We start from the raw sequence: 10,178 nt of genomic DNA, 5'->3' as shown, positions 1-10,178 counted from the left end.
TTTCTGCATCTACTGAGTTGCTCATATGGTTTTTAATCTTCATTCTGTTACTATGGTGTTTCGTTTTTATTGATTTGCATATGTTGAACCATCTTCACATCCTAGGGATAAATCCCACTTGATTACAGTGTATGATACTTTTAATGTGCTGTTGAATTTGGTTTGCTGGTATTTTGTTGAGGACTTTTGCATCCATGTTCATCAGGGATATCAGCCCGTAGTTTTCTTTTCTTATAGTGTCCTTGTGTGGCTTTGGTATCAGGTGATGCTGTCCTCTTAAAATGAGTTTGGAAGTGTTTCCTCTTCTTCATCTTTTTGGAAGAGTTTGAGAGGGAATGGCATTAATGCTTTGTAAAACGTTTGGTGGAATTCACCATTGAAGTCATCTGGTCCTGGACTCATCTTAGTTTAGATATTTTTGATTACTGCTTTACTCTCCTTACTCATTATTAGTCTGTTCAGATTAACTTAACATAATCAAATACAGAAATTCTACTCCTCCTCTTTATTTAATTGATGTCAGGTTTTACTTATTTCTATATCATGTTTCTATTAATAAATTTCTGTGGTATTAGTTATCCTTACTACTTTTGTCTTTTAATTTATATACTAATATTAAAATTGATTACAATAGTCTGTTTGTTTTTATATTTATCTTTAAACAGTGAAGTTTATATTTCATATACTTTCATATCCCTGGGTGGATAAGACTGACTCCAGGATCTTGGTCAATATTTCTGGTGCTGGGACAAGGGTCTGCTTCAGGGTCCACAGATGGTGGGCCTATTACCAGGTACAGAGATGGTGAAGTTCTCTCTGGGTCCCTGGGGGGCTCCAAGAAGTCCCTGGTCTGGTCCTTGGGTGGCCAGGATGGCTCTTAGACTGTGGCTATGAGGACCCAGAGCTGGTTTATGGTGCCCTTTCAAGATCTGCTGTCCAATGGAAGTCAAGTGCCTATCTTCAGAGAAACAGACACGTTTGTCTCTTGGCAGGCCCCTGGTTGAGCAAGACTGATGTCTGATTGTATCTGTGAAGGGCTGGAGGTGGGTTATGGGGCTGCTTCAAGATCCATAGTCATAGCAAGTCGGCAGGTCTACCTGCAGGGGCTCAGACAAGAGTGTATCTAGGCGGGTTCCTGGGCAGGTGGGGTATTCCCAGACTGAAGCTGCAAGGGACTAGAACAGAATTACAGGGCTGGTTCAGAATCTGCAATCAGACAGAGGTTGGAGGGCCTGCCTTGGGGCACAGAAGGACATTGTCTCCTGCCTGGTACCTAGACAGACCGGACTGTTGGCTAAGAGCGACTGGAGCTGGGTCATGGCCACTTTAGGGTCCACAACAGGGACTGAGTTTGGTGAGCCTGTTACCTGGGGCATGAGGCAGCATGACTCCTGCCAGGTCCCTTGGCAGATGGTGCTGGCAGCAGGATTAAGGCCAAACAGGGCTGTAACCAAGCCCACAGGGGTACAGGGTTGTTTCCAGGTGAGTAGTTGGTGAGTTTTCTACTTGGGAATAGGCCCGCCAGCTTAATAGACTTTCTGAAACACTTTAATTCAATAATGTGCTATCTACCTATCTGAAATCATGCCCCAAACTATCCATTCTGGACTTTTTTTACTTTTTTGGCCTTAAACATATGAATTCACTTTTGTCATATAAATTTATTTATTTTATCGCTTATCTGTATGTCTTTTCATTCCAAACAAGGTTGGCAATGGCATCCTGCATGAAATTAACCATTCTAAAAGAGTGAAGATAAAGTAAGACAAAAAAAAAACCAAAAATTAAATGACAATGAAACTAATTCACAGCAAATGTCTGTTTCATTTCGTTCATAATATCTAGATCATTTTTCAATTCTCACATTTAATTTTGGTAATTATCATTTGAATTAAGATCTTCGAATTAACTTTGCTTTGGTAAAGATTTTAAACTAAAAATCTCTCACATTTCATAAGTTAGTTTGGTGAACATTTACTCCTATTTCCAAAAGTTACATGGGTAGGAGAATGTCATTTCATTTTTGAGCTTTAGTTCAGGCATAATTTATTCCCAACACCAATCCTAATTGGGTCTGTGGGACACTGTCTCTAACGTACCAGAAGTTTCTCCATTCCACAGATCTCTCATTCCAACTTTAAATTGCTTTGGGAATTGCGGGACAATTACAACAACTGTTGCATAACAAATATTTACTGTTCCACGTATGTGGAATCTGGCATTGTTTGTTGAATCTGACTTTAATTCAAAATGCTGACAGAAATACTAAGGAGAAAGTAACTAGTTTTTCTAGGAGGTGAAAGTAATTCATCAATATGAAGGTAAGTCTTGAATACTATGAAACTGTACATTTTCATTCTATAATTAAACCTATTGTTAAATATGGACTTAAAATGTGAACAGCATGAGGCAATACAGCTACTAATTTATTATTATTACCAAATAACTATGATTTATTATCATTGTTACTATCTATATAGTGCTGGTTAATCCGTAAATCAGTTTCCATATGCTATCTGAATTTTTCTCAAAACAAACCTGTGAGAAAAGTAAGGCAGGTATTTTTATCACTATTTCACAAATGAGGAAACTGAGAATATATATTAGGAGAAAAGAACCTCAATCCTATAACTTTTGCTTCTAAGTCCCAAGCCCTTTTTCATTAGGCTAATCCCATGCTATATCCATTCAAGTGAGTATTAGGTGAACCTTGTGTACTTGCACTGCATAAACTGGTGGATTTTTATATAAGATGGCCTCTTGTTAGTACTGACTGAAAGATACTTTTTTTAAAACTAAAAGCCTGCTGCAAATGAACAATTTGGGCATATTAAAATTCTCTTGAATATGGATCCACAAATGCTGCACAGAGAAATTGCTTAAGAACCTAAAATTAGACCTTCACCTCTCCAGCCTAAGTCTGAGATTTTTCTAGAACTCTCTCTTGACTTGTTTATTTCTCATGAACCTCCTGCTTCTGGGAATACTTATAATATTCACTCTGGTAACACAATGTAATTATATTCTACATCAAATTATTCCAATTGTAGTTTTAGTATTTCCCTCACTGAATTGTGAACTTTTTGATGACATACATCTTGTGTTATACTTTTCCTATCTACTCAGCTTGGAACTGGAATGGGCTCAAGTTAGGCTATCAGTAATATTCTACCCATATTATAGTAGTCCAGCAAAAGTTTATCCTGCTTTTATAAAATTTCTTTTTCAATACTATTATTTTCTGAATAGTACTGAACAGTGACATATGGCCCTGGAGTTTTCTGAAAAATGCAAAGGAAGTATGCTCTGGGTCATTTTCTAGGTTGTTAAGCTAGTCCATATAATAAAACAAAAGAAATTCTATTTGGGTCAGAAACATCTGGATAGTCTGCTGACTCCCTATGGGTAACCTAAAGCCTTGCTAGTCAAAATGTGGCCCCATCCCAGCTGCTTTGGCATACTGTGGGAGCTCATTAGAAATGCAGAATCACAGGCCCTGCTCCAGACCTAATAAAAGAGAATCTGAATTTTAACAACATCCCTAGGTAATTTATATACATATGAAAATAACTTTTGGTGGTTTGGCCCAAAGAGCTCTAGAATTCGCTGGCAAAGATCTGAGCTTCAAGCTTTACCTTCTACTTACAGGCTGGATAACTTTGGCTGCATTCTGTCTTTCATATTTGAAAAAAAAATAAGGATAATTATAAGATTATTTTGTCTTTTTGTAAAGTATAAAGACATACACACACATACACAACTATAGTTAAGTATTATACTGTTTTTTAGGTTCATCGAAATAAATAAATTACGAAGAATAACTCTGAAGCCACAGAATAAAACAAAGGAAGAGAGCGTATTGTTCTTCAAAGATTCTCCATCGTATACATGCAGAGCTGGTCTACACACTGGTCTTGTAAAAGGAAATAACAAAATAATAAGAGTGGGCTGTGACTACGAGATTAACAATTAACTTTACCTTTGAGCAGATGTTAAATTACAGTGTATGTGGTACAATTTACTATGATCAATGTCTGCTCTATAAAAACACACAATTTAACTAACTGAAAAGAGATCCGGGATGTCAGGCAGACAAATATGCATGCAAATCAAACTTGCTTTAAAATTTTGAACATTTCTGTTAAACACTGAATCAAAATTCCAATCCTTGTCAAGTTGTCTTTTCCCTTCCCCACCACTCTCACTGGACCTGACTAAATGAGGAAATCAGCTTTGTTGTCTGAAATATTCTAGGGCTTTTAGAAAACTCAACTTAGGGTGTCTTCAACAGTAGGGAAGGTTGCTTCTGAATTTGCTTCCGATCCTCAGTAGATCTTCACACATTAGACACAAGGCATAGAAACCCTCAACATGCCAGTATCATTGTATTCTGGGCACAAACACTGTTGAAGACAACAGATAACAGGAGCAGATGACAGAACTTCAAAGAAAACCCTCTATTTCACCCTAGAGGAATGCTTATTCAAGACATTTGTTGCATTTGTTGCTTGGTGGTGAAACTATTTTATGTCTTCCTTTGATATCCTGAAAGCTGGGGCATGGACAGGGTAAACAAGACATTTGTGAAAGAATTCATTCTTCTGGGACTCTCTGGTTACCCAAAACTTGAGATCATTTTCTTTTCTCTAATTCTAGTGATGTATCTACTGATTCTAATTGGCAACGGTGTTCTGATCATAGCAACCATTTTTGATTCTCGTCTTCACACCCCCATGTACTTTTTCCTGGGCAACCTATCTTTCTTGGACATCTGCTATACATCTTCCTCTGTTCCCTCAACTTTGGTGAGCTTAATTTCAAAGAAAAGGAACATTTCCTTCTCTGGATGTGCAGTGCAGATGTTCTTTGGGTTTGCAATGGGGTCAACAGAGTGTTTCCTCCTTGGTATGATGGCTTTTGATCGCTATGTGGCCATCTGTAACCCTCTGAGATACCCCATCATCATGAGCAAGGTGGTGTGCATACTGATGGCTTCTGTGTCATGGCTCTCTGGTGGAATCAACTCAATTGTGCAAACATCTCTTGCCATGCGATTGCCTTTCTGTGAGAATAATATTATCAATCATTTCTTATGTGAGATATTAGCTGTCCTTAAACTAGTTTGTGCTGATATATCCCTCAACATTGTTACCCTAGCAGTGTCAAATATGGCTTTCTTGGTTCTTCCACTGCTGGTCATTTTTTTCTCCTACATGTTCATCCTCTACACCATCTTGAGAATGAACTCAGCCACAGGCAGACGCAAGGCCTTTTCCACCTGCTCAGCACATCTGACTGTGGTGATCATATTTTATGGTACCATCTTCTTTATGTATGCTAAACCCAAGTCTCAAGACCTCCTTGGGAAAGACAATTTGCAAGCTATGGAAGGGCTTGTTTCCATGTTTTATGGGGTAGTAACCCCCATGCTAAATCCTATAATCTACAGCTTGAGAAATAAGGATGTAAAAGCTGCTGTGAAATATTTGCTGAACCGGAAAGCTGTTAACCAATAAAACCAAAGGGAAATGTAGATCTTTAGTGTATAAAGAGTACAAATGGCATCACTGGGCAATCATTGAAGACCTTCTTTGGGGAAAGCAAAGTTATATATAGAGATTTTTATATCTTGCCCTAACTTAGCACAGCTTAGCTATAATTACTGAGAACAGTAGTCTACTATAAACTCAGATTCTGATCCATATCTCACAAAGACAATGAATTCTTTTAGAATCTTATTGCTGGTGATATCTGAAATGAGTGTTTCTGGTGTACTGTGTGGCAACACAGTGGATAACATCATACATAAGCTTTGGAAATAGGCAGGAATATAAATTCTGCTCTATCGCAAGCTACTTAAATTAATATTGGGAAAGTTATTCATCCTTTCTAAACTGTAATTTCCTTATTTTCTAAAAGAGAGTAATTAAACACTGTTCTTGGTGTTATTATAAAGATTCAATAAGTTGCACAAAGCACCTGGCATAGTGCCAAGTTTATGGTAGTTCCCTTTGTAGAAAATGTTGAGCTTAACTTTTCCTGTTGACTTAGAATTTAGGAATTGAAGTGCAGACTGCAAATGGAAGATAAAAGACACTACCTAGCAACTCTTATTATTTTAAGCTACCAGTTATTAGAGTCAGCCATCTCTCCTTTAAGTTTTCCCATTAATATCAATCACCACTCCTCCTTGCCCCTTCTCCCCATATATCTATATAAAGAAAACATCAAGAAAGGGGAAGATAGAATCAACGGAGACTTCTATGTCATGAGGAATGCTCAAAGAATGGTGAGAGGACTTTCACTACTGTCCCTGTGAAAGAACGAGAAGACTGTTCCCATCCAAGCTAAGTAAAGGGATGCTGCAAAAGAGCCTCTTCAGGTTTTGGGTGCCTGCAAAGGAGAACTGATGTCTGGCTTGATGAATGGACACTTGCTGGGCTTTTTCTCTCTAGTTTGTACACTAAGCAGAGGAGCTAATCTAGAAGAAGGTTGGAGGATGATGGGTAACTTAGGGCTGAAAATAACCAGAAATTTTTTAGTTTGCCTGAAATATTTTTAAAGCTCTGAAAGAAGGCTGAAATTAGTGACTGGAAAGAAAAAACTATTTTATTTTTTACTCCACTGAGCTGAAACTCCTCTGTAAACATATTACAGTGTTTTTTCCTTTCTGTAGATTCTTCTGCCATGGCTGAGCACAGCACATCATTGGTCCACATCACCAGCCATTGTGACAACTGGTTTAAGCCTTATTTTCCTACCTAAATTTTCTCTTTCCTGTTGGTTTTAGAGCCGTAACGTAACCCCAGAACTCCTAGCTGAGAGCTATACCTCCTGCCAATCTATGTCATTGGGGTAAATCCGGATTTTGACCTAAGTGATCTGGTCACTAAAATCTTGCTGCCCATCTACTGGCTCCCCTGGGTTGTCACTGCAGGAAACCTTTAGCTGCTGGTCCTTCTCATCTGGCTTGGATTACAATGGGTGCTGCTTTTGGTCCTAATTAAACAAGTGTGTACCAAACACTGTGGGTGAGGCTTTCTAACTTCTGCCCACCCCCACTGGGTGAGCCCTACATTTCAGTCTGATCCAGGTTTACTTCTTTGCAAACTGACCTATGCCACCAAGGTTTTAGACACATGTCTGTATGTACAAGGTCCTGCTTCTATTGTCCCAGCCAACTCCTTAGCACCTTAATTTATTTTCCACAATAGGAAGGGTGCTAGCTCTCATATGCCTGTTTATATCAGACTTAATGCTTTACTTACAAAAATTGATTAAAATTCTCCTTTCTATTGGTATATAAAACGTTGATGCAATGTTGCTTCAATTTAGACAAGTTCTGCTCATGTTGATGAAAGCTCAGAAAATTAACGTTTTTAAAACTAATCTGCCCTCCTGGGAAATTGAGAAATCTCAAAAAAATTGTTAAATATATTATTTTGTGGTAAATAATAAATAGTTTAGAAAATTCCAAAAACTGTGGAAAAGCATAAAGAAGGAAAAGTTATCACTGTTGCTACCTCCTACAGGTGACCGCCGTTAACATTTTTATTATTTGTCTTACTAATTTGGAGTGATAAAATTAATCATTTTTATGTTGATTTATTTTGATGCACCATGTACTCTTGAAGTTGCTATTTTTAAAGTTTTTTTTTTAATATGTGTACAGATCTTTAGGTTTCACAGAATAAATTCTAGAAAATAAAATTACTATGTCTGGTAATATGATTATTTTATTTCTCTTGCTAAATTACACTCTCCTCCCTAAATCATATTATCTGCTGGCAATGACACTGTATGGGATTTCACAAACCTTTACTGCTCTGGTCTGTGTCTGTATACATATATAAACTTTCATTTTGGAAATTTTTAAATAATCGTAAGATGAAAGACAATAATTTAATGAAACCTCATGTACCAATCACCCAGCTTAAATAATTATTATCTCATTGTTTCATCATCATCTATACCCACTCATTCCCTTTATCCAGATTTTTAAGCAAATACTGGATATATATGTGTGTATGTAAATAATTTTTATTTTGAAACAATTTCAGACTTATGGAAAAGTTGCAAGAATCACACAAAGAATTTTCTTTAAACCTTCACTAGAATCTTCGGATAGTAAAGTTACCACATTTTGTTTATCATTTCTCCCTCTTTATACATACGTGTGTGTGCGTGTGTGTGTGTATGTGCGCGTATACATATATAGAGAGAGAATTGTTTGAGAGGAAAGTGCAGATCTTATATCTCTTTACCCTTAAGCATTTCACTTTGTCATTCCCAAAATCACCCAGAGACGTTGTTTTACCATAACCAGAATACCATTATTGCCGTAGAGAAATAATACTATTTAGTTCAGCGGTCAGCAAACAATGATTCTGGCAAAATCTAGCCTGCCACCTGTTTTTGTGTGGTCCATGAGATAAGAATGATGTTTACATTTTTAAACTGTTGAAAAAATTAAAATAGTAGTAATTACTTCATGGCACATGAAAATTATATGAATACCAAACTTGAGTGTCCCTAAAGTTTTAAAAAGCCTTTTTTTTTGGAGATAATTGCAGACTTATAGAAAATTGCAAAAATAGTGTATAGAGTATCTTGCACCCTGCTTCCCCCAGTGGTGACATCTTATGGGAGTGCAATGTTAAGACCACAAAAAATGACATTGGTTCAATATTATTAACTACACTACAGAACTTATTCAGTTTTCACCATTTTTTCATGTATTCTTGTGTGTGTGTGTGTGTAGTGTATGCAATTTTATCCTCTGTACAAATTATTGTAACCACCACTGCAATTGAAATATATACCTGTTCCATCAGTACCAAGAATATCTCCTCTTCCTACCCTGTGATGGTTAATTTTATGTGTCAATTTTGATAAGCTATGGTACCCTGCCATTTGGTAAACATCAGTCTAGGTGTTGCTGCAAAGATAGTTTTTAGATGTAATTAACATTTACATCAGTAGACTTTGAGTAAAGCAGATTACCTTCCGTAACGTGAGTAGATCTCATCCAGTCAGTTGACGGCCTTAAGAGAAAAGCCTGAGGTGCCCAAAAAAGGAAGGAAGTCTGCTCCAAACTGCCTTCAGACTCAAGACTGCAACATCAACTCTTGCTGCAATTTCCAGCCTGCCAGCCTGTCCTGCAGATTTCAGACTTGCGAGCCCTGACAATCACATGAGCCATTTCCTTAAAATAAATCTCAGTCTCTTTCTCTCTTTCTGTCTCTCTCTCTCTCTCTCTCACTCACTCTCTCTCCACACATCCTATTGGTTTTGTTTCTGTGGAGAACCCTGACCAATACATACTCTTTTATATTTGCACTCTCACTAGACCCTATCTCCTGGTAAACACTCATTTTCTCTTCTCCATCTCAATAGTCATAAATAAAATTTTAATTGAACGTAGCATGCTTATTTATTTACATATTGTCTATGTCTGCTTTCATGCTACAATGGCAGAGTTGAGTAGTTGTGACAGAAACCATATGGCCTGCAAAGCCTAAAATATTTACTATCTGGTTCTTTACAAAGGAAGTTTGTTGACTGCTGATCTAATCAATAAACTTATTCAAGTTTCACCAACTTCCAAAACAGGCTTTTTATAGTAAATTATTTTTTCAATTTAAGGATTTAATCTAGAATAAAGTGCTCCATTTAGTAGTCAAGTGTCTATAGTCTCCATTAATCTGTAATGGTTCCTAGCCTTTGTTTTTCATGACCTAAACACATTTAGAGCCCAATTATTTTGTAGAATTTCCTTCAAATTGGGTTTTGTTTCTTCATGATAAGACTCAGGTTATGCAATTTTTGGCAAGAATAACACAGAATTTTTTTTTTCCTTCTTAGTATCTTATATCAGAAGACACATGATATTGATTCAATTCATTTTTGGAAACATTAAAGCTGATTGCTGGTTAAGGTGGTATGTGTCAGAAATTTTCACTGTAAAGTCACTGTTTTCCTCTTTTTCATTGATAAGTATCTCATAAGAAGATACATTGAGAGATTATATGAATTTCCTATTCCTCAACAAACTTATACCACCAGGTTTAGCATCAATTGGTGATTCTTACCTGAATCAATTCTTACAATCACGGTTGTCACCTGGTGATTTTCTAACACCATCATTTCTTCTACATTTATCCATTGACATTCTACTC

The 10,178-nt window shown here is 36.9% G+C and overlaps 1 protein-coding gene across 1 annotated transcript; it reads left to right on the top strand.

The window, feature by feature from the left end:
* Positions 1-4,475: 4,475 nt before the first annotated feature.
* LOC131393664 (olfactory receptor 13C4-like) lies at positions 4,476-5,516 on the top strand. Its single transcript, XM_058524718.1, is given in 1 exon segment — positions 4,476-5,516. A coding segment is annotated over 1 exon segment (1,041 nt).
* The last annotated feature ends 4,662 nt before the right edge of the window (positions 5,517-10,178 follow it).

Source organism: Diceros bicornis, chromosome 28 (assembly GCF_020826845.1).
Source record: "Diceros bicornis minor isolate mBicDic1 chromosome 28, mDicBic1.mat.cur, whole genome shotgun sequence".
Taxonomy (NCBI): domain Eukaryota; kingdom Metazoa; phylum Chordata; class Mammalia; order Perissodactyla; family Rhinocerotidae; genus Diceros; species Diceros bicornis.
This window is presented reverse-complemented; position numbering and strand designations above follow the sequence as displayed.